Source organism: Callionymus lyra, chromosome 18 (genome assembly GCF_982586985.1).
Source record: "Callionymus lyra chromosome 18, fCalLyr1.hap1.1, whole genome shotgun sequence".
NCBI lineage: Eukaryota > Metazoa > Chordata > Actinopteri > Syngnathiformes > Callionymidae > Callionymus > Callionymus lyra.
In genome coordinates, this window is record NC_141835.1 from 21,481,545 (window position 1) to 21,506,194 (window position 24,650).

Genomic DNA, 24,650 nt, shown 5'->3' on the forward strand with positions numbered 1-24,650 from the left:
CACGCAGTTCATGGAGGAAATAAATCAATCATTTGAGTCTCGTGAAAGACTCGTCTCAGAGTTAGCATAACTTTCTTAACAATGTACAGCTTTTCTTGAAAAGTCCTTCTTGAATATGGCTTTGCATGTATATCCGCGACCAGATCAAGCTCTTCAGCCATTGTGTGTTGAAAAACGAACAGTTAAATTAACTAAAATCAACGTTTGAGCTCCGTGTGACGAATCTCAGTGCTATCCAATCAGAGGACATGAACGTGTCACGTGTTCAACGCACTCAACGCGTTCAGCGTCGTGGAAGCTGTGACGCGGATCGCTTCCAAAACGCTAAAGTTGTCTCGCTAATTCGAATGTGATTGTTTAATACAATCCTTCGGCTGCTGTTGATTTCAGTAAACAAGGGCCATCTCTGAAACGACTGAAGGCCTCGGGTAACACATGACCGGCTGCTCAAATATGATTGGAGGAAAGCTCTCACGTGAACGTACAATCCTGGAAGCAACAAGAGGAAAGAAATTAAATTAAGAGAAAAGACTATGAGGAATAATTTAATACATACTTATGAAAAATAAACAATATTTTTCTTCTTTTTATTAATTAAAAAATTTAATTTATTTTCTGATTATGTTTAGGCCAGCAGAGAAGGCCTTGCTGGCCCGGATGGCCCACCACTGAGTTTTGGTATAGCTACAGTTGAAACTTGAAAAAATTGAATATCATGCCAAGGTTAGTTTATTCCAATCTTACATATGTACTGAGTACTTGGTAATGGTACACTTTCTACCCTAAACGGCCGCCATTTTAGTGTCGATCGAAGCCCCCTCAGTTAATATTTCATCTTTATACCGATGTAAGTTTTTCATGTCATATTTTAAGTTTCTCATATTCCTTGATCCAAACTTGCAAAACGTTTGCAAAGGTGTCGTCGATAGCGTGAGAGTTGTGTAAGTAAGTTGTGTAAGTTTTGCATATCATTTGGAAACCAAGGTCTGGAGGAAGGATGGAGATGTCCAGTGTGAGGTTTCCTCAGTCTGTGTCATTTCCAATGACTTCCAAATCATTAAATATTTTAATGGTGGCTGCTGGTGTTTGTTTAAAATGATGCTCCTTAAATATTTATTTAATTATATATAAAGTAGAATATATAAAAGGGCCTCCTGGTCTAGATGGAAATGTATTAATCCTTCTGGAGATCTCCTTGGGAAATTTGTATTCCAGTTCTTTGCTCTGTCTGTTATTATTTAAAAAACAAAACAAATATCATTACGTGAACATTGTATAAAAGCCATTTTGGTATTAAAAACTAATTAAAGAAAGCCGTTACTATGTAAACACCCTTCAAAGTATCATAACAAGGATTCACTCCTGATTAACCTGTATTGTTATTATACACATGAAGATGATCAGTATTTAAAACAATATTGATAAAAGGGATAATAAGAAACCGTTGTTATATCAACGTCATTCTACTTACTTAAAACAAGGATGTGTTGTTCATTACCCTCATAATAGTTATTTATTAGTTCAATAGGTGTGTCTGGGATCATGTGTCTGACACCTGCTTGTCCTGGGAACACCTGAGTGTTCCTCTAGAGGAAAGACTGTCCCTCTTCGTTTCATTTTTCTCAATCTTTTTCTTTATAAAATTGGAAATGATGAATGTTCTCTTGAGGAAATATTTTACCAACATGTTATATGTCTATAACATTGTTATATCAATCTATATTTCACCAAATTTTAATTTCTACTGATGTTTCAGGCGGTTTGGAAAAAAACATGTTCTTGATAAATCTTTTTTTTTTACGTCAAAAAAGACCTTTACTTCACAGACCGTCAAAAGTTTGCTTTGGAAACTAAACTTTGAGGTCCATTTAAACAAGGGCGAAAAAGTGACAGAGCAAAATTTTCCCAAAATTTGGATCTTGTTTTGGTAAAGATCCTCTCATAGAAATACAACTCAAAATAATGGATGTAATAATTCATTTGTAATGGAATGTCGATGGTGTCCCCATCTTTTATGCTAACCTTGTGTTGACCTGATACATTGTAAAACGGTCAAAACAGGAGTCCGTTCCGGTCGCTCCAACACGCCGTCACTTCCTGTTCTTATACTTCGCTTTGTGGAGAAAAATGGTCAATGCAGAGTGTCGCGGGTCGTTTATTCGCCGCTTCAAGTCAAACAGAATACAAGCTTTACAATCGATCGGACGCACTTTCTTCCGGCAACTCTACAGTTCAATAGCTCCGGGAGAAACAGTCTCGAGCTGTAGAAATATCGCGATATTTAAGGGAAATTTCCCCACCCAGGGGGTCGTCCCTTCCAGGGCAAATGGTTCTTTCAACTTGCCTGTGTCTCGATCACCCGCAGAGGAAACTTCCTAACTTGCCCTCTTGCAATCATCCCCCCCCCCCTCCTCGTTCTTTTGATCCACGACCCAAGGTGTGAAAAGGCAGACAAACAGCCATTTTTTTAATAACCGGTGTCATGTCTCTAATTCTGTTCCAAGCTTGTCTTGAAAACAGTGTAAATCAGTCTGGAGTGAAATGTTGATTATGAATGTGTATTGAAACGTTTAAGCTCTTAGATGAAGCTAGTCATTTATACTTTATATTTTGATTAGCGTTAATTTAAGTATGGCGTATACGTATAGTGTATAATAATTTTTATTCTAACAATCGGTTCAGTGAGACATTTTCAAAAATACCAATAGTATATACTTTGATTTGATCTAACAGTGTAGAACTTCAATGACAGCCTTTACAACTATTGATCTGTCACACATTCTTCATGTCAGTCATGTGTCTCTTGACTAACCCAGGCTGCAGCAAATATACCAACCAAATAAAATCAACTCTGATCTCTATTGGCTAAAGATGGATGACATTTAACCAGGAGGTTTGATACCAAAAAAAAAACATTCCAGGGACTTCTGGGCTGCCCTTGAAACACATCGAACCAATAGAGAGCCTCCGAAACGTTCGATCAAGCACACGCGCGCCAGCACGCACATATACGGGTCCTCCAGAGGTGTGTGTCAGTGTGTGTGTGTTAGTGTGTGTGTGTGTGTGCCGTCACAGTGCAGACAGGAGTTGTAAACATGGCGACGGACGGGATGGTTCTCACCAACCACGACCATCAGACTCGAGTGGGGATTCTAACAGGTACATGTTTATTACGAGACGGGAGCACGCGCTCGTGTGTTTGCGCGACATCGTGTCGTCGGACGGAACCACGGCTCGCTGTCACGATACGAGCTCAGCTAGCTCCCGTTAGCCAGCCTGCTAACCGGTTCCGTCGGCTGTCAGCGCGGAACGTTGCACGGCTCGCACCGGCGCGTGTCAAAACACAGGTTCCGATCGGTCACGATCGACGTTTATTTTTAAATTTTTATATATATAGATTCGCGACGAATATTCTATTCATATTCATCATCTGCTGGTGTTTGATGAAGAGTGGCACGTAACAGGAAAAACATCTGGCGGAGGCTCTTCAAAATGAAGGCGAGCTCGCGATGCGGTGGATGGCGACGGCTTTTATTGTGAAAGTCCTGGGCTTCCGCTTTGGTGCGCGCTGCGCGCTGCCAGCTTGACTCGCCGGAGCTGCTCTTCTTACACGAGCTGCATTATTCATGCACCTCTGCAGAGACGACGAGCCTCGTCACAAATGGCGTGTTTCCCTCGCGCGGCCCCGCAGCCACTGTTGCTGTTGCCCCCTTGTACGCATAAACACTGGCGTTTTTGTTTTGGGAAGAAAACGGAAACGCGTCGAGAGTGTGTGTTGAATGTGAGCTGGAACGTTTGGGCTTCTAACGAGCCTGACGCTCGGCCTTGAGTCGTGCGGGCCACTGCTATGGGTCTCCTCTCCTAGCCTCACAATCCCTTCAGAGAGAGGATCAAAATTCATCTGAAGATGTTAGCGGCTAACGTTGCTGTTGGATAAAGCTGAGGACCACTACCCTCTCCATCCCAACCCCCCTCCCGTGTCACGTGTTCCTCACTCGTGATGCTCGACGTTCCCTTCTTGCCATCGACAAATGTATCTTTGGATGGTCCATTAAAAAGTGTCTAATAATGAGGATAACATGGATGGATCTGCATCACTGCTGTGGATGGTGTGAAGACTCTTGTGTTGAATATTATTGTTGGTCAGTGGGAGCTGGTTGATCTGATAACAGATCCTGCCCTGCAATGGTTTCTGGTACATTCTTGCCAAGTGGGCGAGCAGTGAAGCTGAACCACAGTTGCATCAAGGAATTCTGGGGTTCCCCTTGCCAGGTGTACCAACTCTGGTTCTGAACATCGAAGTGAATGAAGAATTGTTATTTTTTTTATCAAATGGTTCAGACTTTCCAACAGCTTAGTAGACGGGAGACCATTTGATTTTTATGGGCTTATATTTGTCTCAGAAATATTTGTAAATGCACAGAGGATGCAAATAGATGCAAAGGTTTGCACGTGTCTATGGATATCCACAAATGTACATTTGTAATATCCATCCATCCATTTTCTCTGCCATTTATCCCCTTAAGCTCTGGGTGTCAAACTGGTCCAGAAAAGGGCCGAGACGGTTCAGGTTTTCATTCCGACCAGTCAAGCACAAATAAGTTAACGAATCAGGTGTCGGCTTAAACAAGCAGCACCTGACTGAAGATCAACTGATTACTGTCTTCAGAGGCCTGATTGGTTCAACAATATGTGCTTGACTGGTTGGATCCAAAACCTGAACCGTCTCGGCCCTTTTCTGGAGCAGTTTGATGCCTGTGCGAGTTTAAGGGGATCACTGTTTCTTTGGAAGAGAGGCGGGGGACACCCTGAACAGGAAGCCAGTGTGTTGCAGGACATACAGACATACAACACACACACTCATACAAAAACTAAATACTAAAATACAAGTTAAAATATTAATTTAATCTGTGGATATCAAAATAAATGTGCAAACAATTGACAATTCGCAGATCATCCTTCTGTGCATTTACACATTTTATTTAAACAAATAAAAGCCCATAGGTTTGACATCAAATATCAAAGCCTCTTAATCCGGCTTTTATCATTGTTGAGAGGCTTCTTTGTTGAGTTTCTCAATATTAATTTTTGCCACTTGCTTTGGTCTCCCAAATACAGGATCCGTTTTCTTCAGGTCGTGCATCAGAATGAATCTTAAAAGGTGGAGTCCATTTGGAAAATAGCCGTGATCTGGACAAACCTTCTCCCTAGATTCAGGTTCCCCATCGTTTTGAATCCATCTTTTCAAACTATGAATGTAAAATACAGATGAGACTAAAAAAACTGAAAAGTGCACAGTTTTGAATTAGATTTAAAATGATTATGAGTAAATATATCATACATTAGATATTTAATGCTAAATCTAAATCATGTTGTAAATTAGTAAATATTGCAAAACTGACTTAATACAATAATTGAAGTTGTACAATAAAGCAGTCACATGATGTCGTGGTAAGACCTTGTTTGTCTTCAGTCATAGGATATCCTACCAATGCAGTGTTTAGTCAAATAGTTGGGCATGCCAAAATATCAGGGTGGTTTGTGTGACCTTAACTAAAGGCTAATCCGCCTCAGTAGGAGGGCGGATGAAGCCAGGTAACTTATGTCAACTTTTAAATGCAGTACACTTGAACAGCTTAATTTAGTTTTGCATAATTTTCCTTTCCCAGCACTTTCCTTAAGAGAAGTCAATCTTCCTTGGATAACCACAGCCTTAGACAGAGCGATGTCCTCTATAAATCCACGTATCTTTGCAACAAACAAACAACTATGGGGGAAAATGTTATTTAGAAAATGAGGCAATTCTGGTGTGCAGTGAATACATGTTAAGAAAAGGAGAATTTAAGACGGAGGTGTCCAAACTTTCTTCCCTTAGGGCCACGTAGAGAAATGTAGGACGGGGCCTCACAGTAGACGCGGTAGAATTGTGAAGTGTGGAGATACTGCTTGAAGTAACGGCAGAGAATATCATCATATTTAGTCAGTATATCAGTGAAAAGTAATATGTAGTGATGAAGCTTCATGAAGGAGTTTCATTATTTTCACAGTCCACTAGATGGCGGTCTCTGCCATGGTTTTTTTTGTTCTGAACAACCGTTCTAATGAAACATCAAATCATTTTTAAACTGATGGCGCCACCTACTGACCTCCAAACAACACGACCCTGCTTCATGAAGCTTCATCAGACCATCACCAGAAATATGGATATCAGAATGTATAACAATACAATATATAGACCAAGTGGTGCGGTTCACTGCAGTTCACGTGCGCTCCTTCTCTGCACTGCTTCAACGTTTGCTTGGTTGGTTCAAAACGACAAATTGCTAATTCTTTATGTCATTTCTTTACGTGATTATTTCAGAATCATGATTCAATTTAACACACATCACTGCCAGCCGTCAGAAGCCATGCAATTCTGCGTCATTTTCTTTGTTTTTAGGACATTTTTAGGACAATTGATTGAAGATGTGAATTGGAAAAAAATATACATTAGAGCCTGGGTGGAAAAAAATCCAACTTCTTGTCACATCTCATGTCTTTTCGATGTGTCTACCGAGCCCCGGAGGTGACGTGTATGTTTTTTTTTTTTTTTTTTTATATCAAGATCCTCATATCTTGTGATACTTGAACCTCATGATCATGTGCCTCCTGTAAGTACCACCGGCAACATTTACGCAAGGAGAAGGTCAATATTATTGACCGGAAGTGTCTTATCGTCATTTATTTAAATTTAGGAATGATTCATGAAGATAATAATCTTTTCAGCTTAAGCAGAGATGGGTTTTTTTTTTAGCAGAAATCTGAATCATTTAAGCAAATAATTACTGTCAACATAAATATTTTAACATGGGAAGAGAGAAACATCATTGACCAGTTAATCATTTTTCCTAGGCTTCTGGTCTCTCAATCGATCACTTGTTCATTAATGAATTAAATATTTAAATAAACCAATCAATTATTTATATATATATTATTTATACATTTGTTCCGTCTAAACAAAATATATTTACAAGTTGTGCACATCACTCAACATGCTCAACATGACCCATAACAAAAGCACACTAGATCCCGGAATTGAACTTGCTCATCACGCAAACATGTAGTGGCTAAACCACAGAACTAGAGTTATAAACAATTAACTAAATGACTCGAAAAAGACGTGTTCATTTTGGTCAAAGTCACCGAAAAGATCGCCTTGCCATCACTACTTGAGTTATCCAGACAATCACTGGTCCCTTTAAGTGTAATTGTCATGTCAGGTCGCGAAGATGTGAATCTAATGAGATACGAATATTGGGAAAAGTTTTAAACTGTAAAGTGTATTAAGACAACTTTTTTATAATTTGACACTTTAAATTAAAATGAAATTAATATAAACCTTCGGCCAATCAATAAAAATTGAGGTCATTATCTGCATAATGTTGCAATATCAACTTTTCCCAAAGTTCCCCATTTTTAAATCGTTGTACTATCCACCTCTTTTCAAGCACATCTGGGTTTTAAACTCAACTTTTAAGCAATGGTGAATGACCTAAGTTTGATATATGAGATGGTTGCAATTGCTTTCTTTTTCAGTCAGTGACAGCTGTTACAAGAACTTGGCTGAGGACCGGAGTGGGGTCAACCTAAAAGATTTAGTCCATGACCCATCACTGTGAGTCTGTCTTTATTTTTCAAGTTTATACATACTTTATTTTCTTCTTTTTATTTTATTTTAGCACAAATGAATACTTGTTAATAACATTTCATGTGCTTTTAGAAAAGAATGCAGATGCAATGAGATGTATAACTGACATGTTTACTCCCTTTAGGCTTGGTGGAGTCATCGCAGCGTACAAGATAGTTCCAGACGAGATCGATGAAATCAAGGTACGTTGTCTCTGCAGGAACATTGAAATAAATGTTTTGCACATACCGTCGTGCTAACTGGACAAGAGTTTCCACATTGACATGGGTGTAATGAAACAAAATGGAGCAGTTAGCTGCATTGCTAACTTATGTTTGCTGTCACGTAACATTCAATCATTTAAGCAATAGAAATAAAACCAACAGAAAAGAGAGTGATGATAAATACTTCCCTGAATTTCTTATCTTTAAGATGGAAAGACTTTATTAATCCCTCCGGAGATCCCCTTCGGAAAATTGGGTTTCCAGTACACAGCCGACGATAGTTTCATAAGAAACAAGAACCAGAACAAAGGGCAAATAAAAAGAACAAAGTGCAAAGGGTTGACAAAGTGCAAATATAAAGAACATAGCTCGAAGGAAATAGCGCAAAGAAAAGGATACAAAGATTAACATAGTATAACATCATCCTTTCACTACGCTCCTGCCCCTAAATTCAGAGTTATATTTCTTCTTACACGAAAATAAGCAGCCGACAACACTGTGTTGGGTGAAAACTATTGTGAGAAGACATATTCCATCTGAACTGCAGGGATAGAAGAACTAGCAGATGATGGTCCTGTGAAAGGTCCGCCACCCAGAAGTGACTGTCCTTTTAGTGGTGTTGTATAGAGCGCCACCTACAGATCCTAGTATTTCTGAGTAGTTTAAAAGCTTTCCTGGATGGATATCGAGTGATAATATGGCAACAAAGACCTAGCGTCAACTTTTCAAGATCACCCAAGCAGAATGATCTGCACAGATTATTGTGCAATGCATTATGGAAGATGTCATCAACTTGTCAAGAAAAAGAAGCATCTTGATAAAACACCAAGAACAAGATGGCTCATTGTGTTTTAACCCTCTCAACCTGACTTGCCAGCTCCCATGGGAAAGCTGGGAGCTCATCACAGTTGACTTGTTGGCTGGTCCACTGTGAGGTGCAATGGATGCATACATGATAATTGGGTTTTACAGGTGGTTGACCATGATCCCTAAGCTAGCACATTTTGAAATAGCAACAAAAATAAATACTGTAGTAATGATGAACTAATGAGTTGTTCCAAATAATTATGTTTTATCTAATACACTCTTTGGACAATTAAAAGATCTGTCATTTCTTTTGCATCATTTTCATGACTCCAATCTCTTACTGTGTATTTGCATGTGATGTTCCTAGTGATGCTATTGATTTATATGGTTTCCAGGATACTCTTTTGGAGTGGTGTGATGAACAGGAACTCAATCTGGTTCTCACCACCGGAGGAACTGGATTTGCACCACGAGATGTTACACCTGAGGTAAAAGTTTGCTGTTCAACGTAGATATGTTAATAAATCGCAAAGGTTGCGGCATTTATTTTAAAATGAGAAAACCTAATGGCATGTTATTACATGAAGGCTTTAAATAATTTATATTAATTATGATTATCATTGTCTTGATATCTTTAAAAACGTAAGGTATGGAGAATTAAATGTATTAATAAAAGATAAACCTTGCACAATAATTAACCATATTGTAAAGGTATTCAGCTTAATGTTTGTGTGACACCAAAATGGATGCCAAAATTCTACCCGTTTCAGTAGTCATAACCCAAAATTGAATGACTCTTTCCCAAAAGAGGCTTGATATACAATTTCTGGCCATTTTATTATAGATGCTTTCATTGGTAATACAAATAGAATTAATGCATCTGGAGGACAAATTCCAACAAAGCATCAGAATGGGCAAGAAAGGAGATGTAGGATACTTTGAATGTGTTTTGGATGTTGGTGCGGGACAGGTTAAGCCTTTTTACAACTGCTGGGATCTACTGGGACTTTAAAGGATAACCTCTGGATTAAATACATTGTTTATGTCAGCATGAAAGAGTGGTTTGATTTGATACAAAGGCAACAGTTACACAAGTAACCACTTTTAAAATACCATCTCTGAATGCACGACATGTCAAACTCTAAAATACCACTAGAGGTGCCAATCATGTGAACTAAGAATAGTAAATCAAGGCTAGAATTCCCACTGGCTTACTGAAAAATGGACAATCAAAGATTAGGAAGACATGACAAGGTCACATGAGGTTTCTGATACAATATTCAGACATAGTGGTGATGTAACTGTGTGGTATATTAATATGTAATTACCACTTTCCTAAAAATGGGCAGATTACACACTTGAAATCAATATAATATCTCTAAATAGATTTTTTTTAAGATATTGTGCTCATTCTTAGGTAAAGATAAAGATTGATCCACATATCTTTTCAGACTTCCATGTTACATTGGCATAATTAAGTAAATATTTGCTAAAATAAAGTGTACACTCAAGTTCTTGTCACCTTGGCTATGGAAAAATGTTACGACGAGGTTTTATGACATAAAGAATGGAAAAAGATATTCAATTCACTGCCACACTTACAGTAAATGTGCTTCAACAAACACACTTACTTCAATAATGAACATAATAACTATATATAAAATGTCAAATCGATGTGTGTCTACCATGTGTTCATTGTCCTGATCATTTGAAACTCTGCTCATTCCTGTCTTTTCAGTTAACTTCTGTTAATAAATAACATAATCCTTGAAAACATTTTATGGACTTTGCATCATCTTGCAAACATAACCCGACTAAGGGCCAAATCGTTTATATCAAAGATGAATTAAACGTATTAGTCAAATAGAAGACAGTTGAAGATTGAACGATCTTAACATTTACTTTAAGTTATTAATTTACATTTATTATCTTCATCAAACGTTTGAAATAGAATTCATGTTGTCCATATAGCTTTTAATGATAAGAAAACGATAATAAATAGTCAAAATTTTGAATACGCTGACTACAAAGATGACTGAAATTGGAACGCTATGTTTGTGTCTCAGGCCACCAGAGAGGTCATCGAGAGGGAGGCGCCAGGAATGGCTCTGGCCATGCTGATGGGATCCCTCAATGTTACACCTTTGGGCATGCTCTCCAGGTAAAGTTTTGACAACGAATTTCTTAAATTTAGTGAGGATTGCTGGCTCATAATCTCTCCCCGTCTGTGATTCAAAGTTACCATTTATGTTTATACAACAGCAACATTTTGTAGCACATTTGTAGCACAATGATTCCCAATATAGTTTAAATGTTGTGAAATTAAAAATGTATGAGAAAACTGCATTAGAGAAGAAGGACACGTGTTCTCTACTTGATATTACAAGCATGGCGACCTATAATTCATAGATCAATTTTCAAATGAAAGAAATGACGTAGTTAAGACTTCGAGTCTCTTTTTGTCTCATCAATGGATTTTTCTTGTATTTTTCCAGGCCTGTTTGTGGAATTCGTGGTAAAACTCTGATCATCAACTTGCCCGGTAGCAAGAAAGGTTCGCAGGTAAGAATCAAAATATATTCATTAAGCGTATATGTTTATTGCATTAGACAATGAAGAATTTAAGAGTCTGCTTTATCAATGTTTTCAATCAAACGTCTTACAGTAGAATCATGAAGCTGAAGAAGGTTTTAATATCCAGTACATTTATTGAAGCACAAAGGCTTTGCTTTGAATTTAACTTTGTTTTGTCAATATCTTGATAGATTTGTCCACAAATGTATTGTTAAACAATGAAAAGGAATTAAAAACAATATTATTAAATTCATTTTTTGAGCAGGTGCTCCTAAATCAGGGCCCGCTTTTATCAAGTCTCAAAAATGTTCATGGCCCACCTCTAAACCATTTAACATTTTAAAGTGATGTTAGATCTATTTTACTCATCAGTATGTGTCTGTTTGTACAAAACTTTTTTCATTTAAATATTTACGTGCTTGAGCCCTGCCTACTGAAAATAGTTTTATTTTTACACCCACTCTGCTGTGATTGGCCGTCATCAATCAAAAGTCTCCACCTCAAAGGGACTCATTGTAAAAACAAAGCAGGGCGTGATTACATCTGGCTGGAGGAGGAGTGAAGAACATTATCACGTCATAACGGACTCCGCTCTCGTAACCTCTTGTTCGCTGACAAGGGAGAACTTAATAACGTAATAACTTCAAACATCATCATGATGAGGGACTTGCTTTATCTTGAAGAGGAAGAAACATGTGAGTGAGTCAGGAGTGTTTTTACATTAGTTGAACTGTAAATAAATGCATTTCTAGTAACTGATTTTGATCTTAAAGAAAAGAAACCTAGATCAGTGATCAATTCTTAATTCTGAGTGAGACTTATTAAAGACACCTGTGCCTGACTGACCTATTGCTCTTATTTCTTCATATTGCAAAAATAAACATTTGCAGTATTTTCTCCCACTTCTCTTAGAAACCACCGTGGTGCTGAATAAATGTTTCTTTTTTCTAAACTGTGCATACCAAGGTTTGGCTTGCTCTGTTTAGGAGTGTTTCCAGTTCATCCTCCCTGCTCTCCCTCACGCCATCGACCTCCTGCGCGACGCCACCGTCAGGATCAAGTCCACACATGCTGCCCTGCAGCAGCTGCCCTCCCCGATGGTGACCAACAACACCTATGCCAACATGCACACCATGGAGCGCGGCACTCAGTGTGAGGAGGAGGACGAGGAGGAGGAGGAGGTGGAGAGGAGGAGAGGTCGTCCGACTCACAACCACCATCACCACCACCACCATCAGCATGGCTCCTCCCACATCACCGCGGCTGCCATTGCTGCTAAGGTAGCCATCGCCACTGTTTCTATTGAGAAAAAATGACCTTTTTCTAGATTTTATGCAAAATAATTTCACTTCTATTTTGAAAATGGCATCAAGATAAAGGCTTTATACAAGTAGAAATGTTTTATATAGCTTTTTCATTGGGTTTAAGGGTCTGTGACATGATTTTCAAACATCTGACATTTCAATCCTTTGACATCAGAAATCACGAATTGAAGGTGATGTAATGTAAGCTTTTTAAGACTTTAAAACAAAGTTGACACATTGACTAGACAAAGCTGAGTTAACGCGCCACTGCTACTGCTTCAGCATATGATCGTCTACACGTCGAATGATTGACTTAAAGTTCGATCAAGTAGTTTAGTTCTCTTCTAGTATGGTCTGGTGGCACTATTATACCAACATTTTTATATAGAGGATATGGCGTATTGCAACACGTATCTCTTTCCGTCTAAAATGTTTTTTTATTTGTATAGCATTCAAGATCAGCTGGAGCAACTTTGCTGACAACAAAAGATAATTCATGCTTAATATTTAGGTATAGTTTCAGTATAGTGTCACGGATCCTTTTGGAGCATACTGTATATGCCCTTAACTTGCAGGAGTACCTGCGGTTTTCCGGGAATTTTAGAAAGTATTGTAATAGTAATAAGGAAGAAGGACCGTGTGAGTATTGATGACATGATGAAGCCTCATGAAGCAGTGTCATTATTTTCAGAGTCCACTAGATGGTGGTCTCTGCACTATTTTCCTCTGTTTTGAACAATTAATCAAACACCACATTTTTAAACTGATGGCGCCACCTACTGACCTTTAAACAACATGACACTGCTTCATGAAGCTTCATCAGACCATCACTACATGTTGGCTCTTTCTGGCCAAAAAGCAAAAAATCTGTCTTATTCCAGAAGTATATCATGGGTGTCACCTGTGTTAGAGGGTAATGAAGATGACTCGAGTGCCCTTTATAGATATACTGTATACTAGTGGTCATGTCCAACGGATGAAATACTGAAGCTTAGACTTCTAAAAAGCTTAAAATCAAAGTACTGATAAAATTACTTCTCTTTTTTGAATCGTACTGTAAATGAAAAAGTTGTACATTTGAAGATCATTTCAGTAAATGTGTACAGTATTCCATCTTTGTACATGTATCGGTTTGTAAAAATGGAAATGATTCATCCATATGACATCATCACATCACTATGCGTTTATGCTGCCATTTACCTCTCATGTCATTCACCAGTCCGTCCATTCCAACCTGTTTGTCTGTGTGTGTTTGTCTGCCATGCATGTGTCCATCAGACGAGCCATGCTGTGGTCATGGCCAGGGGGGCTGACTACCTGCCTGGCAACACACCTGCCCCTCACTCCCATTTCACCTGCTCCTGCACACATGACCAAGAGGTAAGTATTCCACATACCCCCAAGCTCACCACGCCATTTTGAAATGAGATAAAAAATGTCCTAGAAACATGTTCTCTTCAACACACATTTATTTTTAGATTTAGAAAGATTGACTGCTGCGCTCTAACTCGACACAGTTACATTGGAAACATATTTAGCTGGTGTTATTTTATAATATTGTGGTATTATTATTGTATTATAAAGCATTCATGTGGCCCTATACAAGACGAGGATACTCTGTGTATGGGAATAAGGGAAGGATTTGTTCTCACTGCTCCAGTCATAATTAAATAGCAGAATATAAACATTATTAAGTGTGTATTTATGTGTTTGTGTGTATAGATCCCGGATTCAATCATTTCTCGGGGCGTTCAGGTGCTTCCTCGAGATTCAGCGTCTTTAAGCTCCACACCTTCTGAGTCTCCACGGGCAACACAGGCAACCTCCCGCCTTTCCACCGCGTCGTGCCCAACACCCAAGGTATGCCCGACCTCGCACGTTTACACCCACGCAAACACACAACTCCATATACACTTCACGGTCGGACTGCATTTTGCTGTCTTGATTCCTCGCTGACATCAGGGATGTGCATGAGCTTGTAGAAATTCCCATGCATGGTTCTTGATATTTTTTATTTTTTACCAAACAAGATTCTTATTTCGATTTATCTATGTATTTATTTGCAAATTCAAGAACCATGATCTACAATGGAAAATCAATCAAACCTTTATCTTTCTAAACGTTTTTTTTACAGGAAACTTCTATTCTGCTATTCCTATACAGTTTAATATTTCTCTAACAGTATCCAAGTTTAAGGGATGACAATGGAGGCTTTCATTTAATGTGTCTAATGTAGGCCAGCTGATCAGGGTGAGATCAAAACTTGGCAGTTTAAACATTTAAAAAAGACTATTAACAACTTTTTTGTGTTTTTTATAATGTTTTCTGTCGTTTATCTTGGTAAATGAAAGGTAATCTAAATGTATTTGTTTATTAAAATGCTATATCTTATGAGCATTATGATTTATAATAAACAGGCTGTTTTTTTTAAAACGTTTACGCCCGCAATGTCCGCTCTGATTATTTTAGATTGACCTTGAAGATAAACCATGTGAGTGGTATCATTTGATTTGAATTATTTTAGATGTTTTCATCCCAACGTTAGCTTGACCTTCTCACAGCCAGATGGTTGCTGGTTTAACTCCAGCTTGTGTTCTTTCTGTGCGGTGTTTTTCTGTTCTTCCTGTGCTTGCGCGGGTACTCCGGGTACACCAGTTTCCCCTTCTGAATACCACCAGTAAACAGAATGACTAAATATGGGCTTTGTTTAACCTTTCAAGAAGGTCACCAAAGCATCAGTTTTTCTTGCTCAGCTCTGCTTTGACTCTTCGCTTTGCTACAGCGCTTTCGAAAACATCTTCTTCAAAGACGTGTGCTAAGTCAGAACAACCAAACTACTTAATGCAGGCATCCATAGTCTCTTATAGCTTAATAACACTATTAGATCTAATATTTTACTTGAATGTTTTTTGTGCTTGTTTAATACAAAAACTACATTTCCTTCCATTCTAACCTAAAAAAAACTAAACTAAGACTATCATTTGTGTGTCTCTGCAGGTGCAGTCCAGATGTGGCAGCAATGAGAACATCCTAAGAGCCAGTAAGTAATATTATTATTATTATTATGCAATATACTAAACAGGGTTGACGTTTGAGCCCAAATTTGGACTTTTCTACAATCAGAGGGAGCAGTTCTGAGCGATGTTTTGAAGCATCCACCCTAGTTATCCTTAAGAGGATGTTACTGATTAGAAGAAGGTTTGGCCTTGACAAATGTTTTTATTTTTTTTAAAAAACAGGCAGGCTTGACTAAAGTCGATACCTACAGGTGGGAAATGTGATATACCCTGGTCAGTCAAGCAATATGACATTCTTTCTTTTGATGTAACTTAGTTAATGTCTGTACTGGCACAAATATTGTGCATCGAATTTCATTGATGATTGTACAAAGGTAGCCTGTTTTTTTTTTAATTTGAATATATGTTTTTGCAAATTATACTTAATGAGCATTCTAATGCATCACAATTGATAAATGTTTTGTTTTTTAAACATTGTGTCCATGTTTGGATTATTCAATTACTATAAGATTCCTTATAAAACAGCAAGGTAAATGATCAGGAAGCAAGAAAGGTAATATCTAAAGCAGTCAAAGATGACTGGTATCCCAGGGAAACAGAGGAAAGATTTGGACCTTTTAAGTTATGACAAAAAGAGAAAAATACACACAGAGGCTCGTATATCTTCATGAATAATTGACAATTGCTATCTGTTTGCAGGTCACAGTGCTGTGGACATTAGCAAAGTGGCTCGTCGTCACCGCATGTCTCCATTTCCTTTGACCTCAATGGACAAGGCCTTCATCACTGTTCTGGAGATGACGCCTATTCTAGGGATTGAAGTCATAAACTACAGAGGTTAGGCATGAAAATGTGCTTGTGTTTTAATGACAGATGGTTCCTCTGACAAATACAAACTTGTGGTTCTACGTTATGCGTGCTTAACCCTCCAAATAAAATCAGATTCTTTTTTTTTGCCAAGTCATCTGAGCGTGCTTTGCCTCGCTGCTGAGAATGATCAACTTACTCGCTGTCCAGCAGGGGGCAGCCTAGGCTCAAATTCTCAAATTAAAAGATTCCTGTATAAAAAGCCTCAAATAAACTGTGAAAAAGGAAATTAGTGCAACAAGGTAGTAATTTTGAATTATCGTCATAGATATCGTCCATTATTTTTTTATGATTCCTCGCTTAAAGACATTGGACAAGATGTGGTATTTCTAAATTAAGAAGAGAAACTGTCCAATATATTCTTAGTTTAAATTGTTGAACAATGTTTAGTTTTTCCTCTGATATGGATTTAATACATTTAATAATAATAATTCCAAATTTATGAAGTGACACGGATATCTTGATGGAACGTGGGTGAAATATCATGCAATTTATAAGTACTTGTGTATTGTAATATTATTTTTGGAGTAAAGATAGTGATAGTATCGTGAGGGAGCCGATGATATCCAGCCCTACTTATTAGAATCAGATTTCATAAGTGATGTCATCATAACTACTCGGGGCCCATCTCTGAGCTAAACGTAGTATCAACCTGGACACTCTTAGAGGGAATATAATGGTAATTGGAATATGATGTACATTTGTGTATGTGACACAACTATGAAACGCTATGTCGGTACAATTGAAGAATTTTTTTTGGGGCTGCTTCCTTTCAGATGGTTTGGGTCGAGTGCTTGCTCAGGACATCTATGCCAAAGACAACCTTCCTCCATTTCCTGCCTCGGTCAAAGATGGCTATGCTGTACGAGGTGAGCTCATTAAGTCCATTGAAAAAAAGTAATAGGGAGTTTTTTTTCAAAGCTTATGTAACTGATCTCATAAATAACCCAGATAAAATAGAGGGATGACTGCAAAGTGTGTCTCTCATACATTCTCTTTAATATATGTATCTTTTTTTTCGCAGCTGCTGATGGTCCAGGAGATCGTTTCATCATGGGAGAGTCCCAGGCCGGACAGCAGGTCAGCGTTTACTTACTCAGAATGCAGCTCCGCTTGTCATCAAAATATACCCTGCAGTCATGGCTCGTCACAATAATAACGTGCAGTTGTTTTTTTTTTGTGCTCTGAAGCCTGCAACCTTCCTGATTTCTTTTTGAATAACGATGAACTAGAAGAATGTACTTTTACAGGAAGGTATCAACGTATGCGTTTTGTTTTTGTACAGCCCACTCACACAGTAATGCCAGGTCAGGTGATGAGAGTCACTACTGGGGCTCCGATCCCATGTGGAGCTGATGCTGTGGTCCAAGTGGAAGACACTGAACTACTGAGGGAGTCTGAAGATGTAAGTTAATATTTCACTGGTATGAGGGACCTCTAACTTACTTTTACTACCTTTTAGGGAACAGAAGAGTTGGAAGTAAGGATTATGGTTCAGGCCAGACCTGGTCAGGACATCAGGTAATGTTTCCCAAAAAAACGCATGTTGATGTTTAAATAATTGCCAAAGGTAAAATGAGCATATCAGTCATGGCGAGTATTTGTGCGTGTACAGACCCATCGGTCATGACATCAGACGAGGAGAATGTGTGCTGGCCAAAGGGACACACATGGGTCCATCTGAGATCGGTCTGCTGGCCACCGTGGGTGTGACTGATGTTAGCGTGCACAAGTTCCCCGTAGTTGCTGTCATGTCCACTGGAAATGAGGTAAAAATCAGACTTTCACTTTTCCTCATGGTTTCAAACACGGGTTTTACACTCGAACCGAAATCTTTTAGCAGCCGTGAGTTGCCGAACTGCGGAACAAAATGCAAAAATTACGAGTGTAAATTATCTTTTCATTTTGTGATGCTTAATCTATCTTTATTATCCGTTTGTTCCCCTTAAAAAAAATCCAGTTGTAGTCCATTGGTTGACATCCTTAACCCTTGTGTTCAGGGTCAAGGTGAACGACCTCCACCACTCCATATGTATTTCTGGAAGACAGGGAGGTCGTTCACCTTGACCCAGAAGCTACACAAAGGGATAAAACCATTTGTTCTTAGGCCTTAGGGTCACCTTTACCTTGAGATGAAACAAGGGTTAATGTCCCTTAGCTTATCTTATTCACTGGCATCTTTATAGGTCACCATATCAACATGAATGTGTATCTAATTTGACATGAGACAAACTATGCCCTAGTAGTTTGTGTTAGCTTTATACTCCATGAATAAGCATATAAATTCAATGCAATCTCTTATATTTAAGGTGGATATTGTACATCTCAATGCAGGAAAATCACATGGTTGAACCCTTAATATTTTGGGGATGTCAATCATTTTCAAATACTGTATTTACACAGGATTATTTCAAAGCAATAATTGTTGTTGAGACACAAATTCAGTAGATCACAGGGTGATGTTGGGTTTTCACATGTGTGCAAACAAGTTTGATGATCGAGATCTCTTTACACGTCTTCTCACAGCTGCTGAATCCAGAGGACGACCTCCACCCTGGAAAGATCCGAGACTCCAACCGCTCCACTTTGTTAGCCACGATCCAGGAGCATGGATATCCCACCATTAATTTGGGCATCGTTGGAGACAAGTAAGAGATTGTTTTTTTTATAATAATGGTTGGTACAACTTTAAACCAGAATATCTTGTGAATCTATATTCAACCCAGATGGTACATATGTTTTTTATTGGAATAGTTTGTAATACATTAAAATCATCAGAAGAAAATGAATGTATTATTTATTGTGATCCAATGTCACCTCCTTCCTTCTCAAACTTCCATATGTTAGTCAATGGAACATGGACTTGCATGAGATACTTATTTTCAACACAATCATAATACAATCCTTGGAGAACTCACAACTAATGTTTGATCTTGTATTATAAACTTGTTTAATCTGCAGTCCCGACGACTTACTGTCAGCTCTCCATGAGGGAATCAGTCGTGCTGATGTCATCATCACATCAGGGGGGGTGTCCATGGGAGAGAAGGTGATTAAAAAAAATCTCTCTTTTTGTTTCGGTCAGTACGTTTTCGTCTACTCACTGTTGCATTAATCTCTTCCAGGACTACCTAAAACAGGTGCTCGACATCGACCTTCACGCTCAAATCCACTTTGGACGAGTTTTCATGAAGCCAGGGTGAGATTTGGGAGTAGTTTGGAGATTTATTTCCGTAAAAATATTGCGTTTTTAAATGCCTTGCCATCTGTATTTTCTCTTCTTCCTGTTTTGTTTTCAGTCTTCCGACAACATTTGCCACGGCGGACATTGATGGAGCTCGCAAACTCATCTTTGCTCTGCCAGGTGTGTTCAAGGAGGGCTGTAGATGAGTGTGTATCTAATTAATAATGCATATTTGTGCGGGTTCCAGGTAACCCTGTGTCTGCAGTGGTGACATGTAATCTCTTTGTCATCCCTGCCTTGAGGAAGATGCAAGGCATCCTGGACCCGAGGCCGACCATTATTAAAGCTAGGGTAACCTGCGCACTTCAAGTCCCGATAACGGTTCATTGTGTAACTTCTCGCCCCAATGTTTAGCTCTCCTGCGATGTCAAGCTGGATCCCAGACCAGAATATCACCGCTGCATCCTAACCTGGCATCACCAGGAGCCACTGCCCTGGGCACAAAGCACAGGTTGATATTTCCGGTCGTCTGTCATTGACCTCTTTCGCTGACCTCTTCTGACCCCTCTGCAGGAAACCAGGTGTCCAGCAGGCTCATGTCCATGCGTAGCGCCAACGGCCTGCTCATGTTGCCCCCTAAAACCGAGCAATACGTGGAGCTGCATAAGGGAGAAGTGGTGGACGTCATGGTCATCGGGCGGCTATGATGCAGGTACATCTCTGTCATTCTCATGTTTCCACCTGTCCAGGTAACCACCATCACGGCTCTTCTTAGATTTCAGCGTCACTCGCGACAGGCTGCCGTGGCAGTTCTTCCCGTCTGGACAAAAAAAAAAAAAAACAGGAAGGGTCAGGAAGGGGGGATGCATGTCTTCAAGGTCACCATTTGCTGTGATGTCATATGCAACAGCCAATCGGAGCCGGCAGAGGCTGAATTGGTCTGCTTTGAGGAGAACACTGTACTATGGAGAAAAAGAATCTATAAATATGAGATTTATTCTGTAATATTATTAATATTATCTTGGTGATTATAATTATTCTTAATTAATATTCTATTATCATTATCATTCCGTTCATGTTTCTGATTGAATAATATCACTGAGTAGTTACCGTCCGCTTTCCTGTTCATTTGCTTTGTGTATCCACCCGTTTTTCCTCCATAGATGTAGAAATATAAAGACTCTTTCCTCCCTTTTTCTCTTCTGCATCCACCACATAGATATAGAGACTCCATTCTGTAACGTCACCTCTTCTCCTTTGATAATACACATCAGGCTTTCTCAACTATATGAACTGATTCAAAAGACACTTTGTATGTGTGTGTTTGTGTTGGGATATATATTAGCAACCAACACCATCATGATTTCCAATGAAAGCCATGAAACTCTTCAAGGCGTCAAATATGAACCTCAAACATCCAAAGTCTTATTGGATCAGCTGACCCTGCTTTCAAGTCATTGACTGTATATTAGACGGGCTCGAGAGACGTAGAAATAAACAATGGCATATTCGCCACTATTGGTGGGATCATGAGTTGTTATGACTGACAATCAAGTGTGAAACTAGAAGACCAATTGTGTCAGTGTTGGTTCGGCAGTTCACCACAGTGTGTAGCTGCATTACATGTGAAAGTCATTTACTGGTAAGAATGGATACAAAATGTTTTGGTTCTGATCCATCGTTTTGTGGTTCGAGCCGACATTTTACCATATATACAGTCAATGGTTTAGGTGGTGACTTATCAATGTGTCATCACACTAATGTCACTGCTTTATTTTTTTCCACAAGCAACATGTCAACACAATAAGACACAGACAGCAGGACGTCAGTGTGTGTTTGTTCAGATTTAAGCACTTGATTGAATGAAACTCTTCTGCTATTTGAGCATTTTATACTGATGATTGGCTGAGACACTATAAATATAAATCATTTAAATCTTATGTGATAAGTTGTCTTATATTTAAAACCCCGCTGGTCACTTCATTTGTTATTTTTTAAATTAGAAACGGCTCCGTTTAATTTCTTGAAATGTCCATTATAATGTCACATGGATGATCTCCAGGTGCTGGATACTGTGAGAAGTGGGTCACAGAGTTTTGTTTGTAGGTTATGGGGGTGTGTATCAGTGGACAGAAGAGCACTGGTAACCTAAGCTTTGGAGTTAAAGCACATCTTGAGTTTCATCACATTTCCTATAAGTTGTTTTCTTACATATCTCGTGGGTCAATATATTTAAAATCTCATTATCAACTGTTCTTGCACACACACTGGTACTATTACCTAATGGCTTACGGCAGAAATGAAAAACTAATGTAAAATGTTCCAGCTGCTAATCATTCCACAGGACAACCACAATTCTGATCTCGACAGAATAAATCCAAACCCATTGTTCATTAGTCGAACCGAGGACTTTGGTTACGACTGAAAACTAAAATCACAAAAGAAGGCACTGGAAGAGACAAAACAACTGGAGCTGCAGTGTAGAAAGAAGGTGACTTAAATGCCATTTCTAAGCAGAGAAGTCCATCAAACTACTATAGCTTGCATTGACGTCATGGTACACCCTTTCAGCCTGTCATGACTTTCAGAAAGACTGTTCTTCATCACATCATGGATCTTAGGAAACATATGAAGTAGTTTTATAACATCTCTGTTCTGTTACGTCACCACATGAAAGCAGGGTGTTGCATTCAGGTGCTACCACAACAGTGTTAAGGTGCTTCATACAACATATATATGTGTATATATATATATATATATATATATATATTGTACACACACACACACAGTATATAGGAATCATCACTTGTCTGTCAAAGTACTGTAAAGCAGAACAGATTAATGTGTCTCATCATTGTACAATATTTCAAGTGTACTAAAGCATTTTTACTGATAAAAAGGAAAAAAGATGAATTATCATGTGTGTTGTGTGATTCCCTCCCATTTACTGTTAAATATTTGAGGATTTTCAGAACGTAGTGCTCTGTGCCAAACCAGCCCTCATGGTCAAAGGTCTACTGCTGCATTCACATCATGTTAGGTTTTATTGCACTGATACTTTCGATTAAAGACACGGATGCTGCTAATGACTATGTTGCTTACATTATATTTTCAGAAGAGAAGTTCATCTTGACCATCTTTGCATGTGACATGAATGCAGCAATAGACTGATGCTGCTGAGCTTTGACCCGTCTCCTGACTGGCTGATGTAGTCTTCCTTCAACTCTCCCTTCTTTCCTCTCTCCTTCATTTGCATGCCCATCAATGGGGGCGTGTCTTTCTCTTTGGACAGGTAGCACAGCTGGATAGGACTGTCTATAAATAAGCATTTTTATTACAATGTAAAATTTGGTGCACAAGGATATTAACAACATTTATTACTCTGGCATCAGAACATCTATGTTACCTCAAATGCACCATAAATCTATCAGTGGCTCATGCTGTGCTCAAGTCATCCAAAGAAAATAAGGTTTAATTAAGTTTGTCATACGTTGTGATATTTTTAATGGCTAAAATTCAAGCTGTTTAGTTGACTTTTGGTAGTTTATATTTTTTTGACCTGAACACAGCATTAGGGCACACACCCTGACACCTGCCCAAGGAGGACCAATCAAACCCAGATCGATCCATTTTGAGTAAGAAGAAGCAGATTTATTGTGAAACTGCCTTTGTACTGAGTGATTTGTAACACTGGACTGAAATCAGTGTCACATTGCACACACTATAAACTATGACCAGCACTTGTAATGAAGCAATGACACAACATTCTACTACTACTGTATAAATATAATGAAAAAAAAAAGATGTTTTTTCTGTAATTATGTTATTGAAACTGAAGATGAATTAATAAAATCAAACATGATTATTCTCTAGCCTTTGTTCTTGTTGATTATTCATTTCTGTATATCACAGTTCCACAATACAATTGCATGTATTTTAAGTTCTTAACTTAAATTAATCTGATTTACAACTTGATGGTGTATTTGCTTTGTAGGATTTTCAGTCTTAACATTTGTATTTGACTCACTCGCATACTCTCATACATATATTTCTTCAACAGTTGGACAATTAAACAAAATTGAGATCTTTTTAGGGAAAAAGATTAATAAATTATGTTGATACAAATTGAAGAATATTCAGTGGTCTAACAACATCAATTTTATATATAATAGGAAATTATATAATATATAGTAATATATAGTATACACAATGACCATTCATAGGCCGATAACTATAATCTACATTATTATTATATACTGTATAGTAGTATAGTAGGTAGTAATGGTATTAGTATTATTCATTTCAATCGCACTTTGGTTGTGCCCCATACAATCTGTGACAAGTTGATGGATTAAATGTGGCAGCGAATCATCATAGTTGAAGAGACGGGGAGCAGGTGTCCCTGACAACATTTTCATTGCAGAGTGGAAGTGTTGAGGAGAGAGAGCAGTGAATTTTCTCAGAGGTGTAGTTGATACGATGTTGGAAAGCATTCATCATTAGTCACCATTAGTGAGCAGCACATCAAGGAGCACCACAGATCAAAATTTTACTTTGAGGATAATGTCCAGGATATGTTTCACTGTGTGGTGAGGTGTGATGTTGGAGCGACAAAGAGATTCAAGGATTAGAAAATAAGATTTTAAAAAGGAGAATATCAGAGGGGCAGGTTACGTAGAAAGGTTTTGAAGTTTAGTGGTGATGAGAAATAATGTTATATGGAAGCACCAGGTAACCTAAGAAGAGCAAGACAAACATATGAGCAGAACAGAGAGCAAAGTTTGATTCTTCAAAATCACTGTGACGATATTCTCCTCCAGATCCAATGCCTCATTGAGATGCAACATTGCTGCTTCATATAATGATAAAGAATGAATGTCTTTAACTGTCCAAACATCATTCTGAGCCCACGAAGACAAGCCGGGGAGGAATTAACATGAGGCAACACTTGGGTTTTTTCGATTGACATAAGATGAAGGCTACATTTTTTTTAAATCCAGTCTCTGG

General features: G+C 38.5%; 1 protein-coding gene across 2 annotated transcripts; it reads left to right on the top strand.

Moving 5' to 3' along the window:
• Positions 1 to 3,069: 3,069 nt before the first annotated feature.
• On the top strand, positions 3,070 to 23,515 carry LOC148060927 (gephyrin-like). 2 transcript variants are annotated; one of them, XM_087779449.1, is made up of 24 exons: positions 3,070 to 3,159; positions 7,576 to 7,654; positions 7,812 to 7,869; positions 9,093 to 9,185; positions 10,764 to 10,858; positions 11,193 to 11,259; positions 12,258 to 12,551; positions 13,854 to 13,955; positions 14,298 to 14,435; positions 15,573 to 15,615; positions 16,292 to 16,429; positions 17,236 to 17,328; positions 17,484 to 17,539; positions 17,745 to 17,864; positions 17,922 to 17,980; positions 18,075 to 18,228; positions 18,986 to 19,107; positions 19,421 to 19,508; positions 19,585 to 19,658; positions 19,759 to 19,823; positions 19,891 to 19,994; positions 20,058 to 20,154; positions 20,217 to 20,355; positions 20,419 to 23,515. In XM_087779449.1, the coding sequence occupies exons 1-23, from the start codon at positions 3,096 to 3,098 to the stop codon at positions 20,348 to 20,350; spliced, it is 2,337 nt and encodes a 778-aa protein (XP_087635575.1). In that variant the 5' UTR covers positions 3,070 to 3,095; the 3' UTR covers positions 20,351 to 20,355; positions 20,419 to 23,515. The 2 variants fall into 2 exon arrangements, with proteins under 2 accessions (XP_087635575.1, XP_087635576.1); XM_087779450.1 differs by lacking the exon at positions 13,854 to 13,955.
• The last annotated feature ends 1,135 nt before the right edge of the window (positions 23,516 to 24,650 follow it).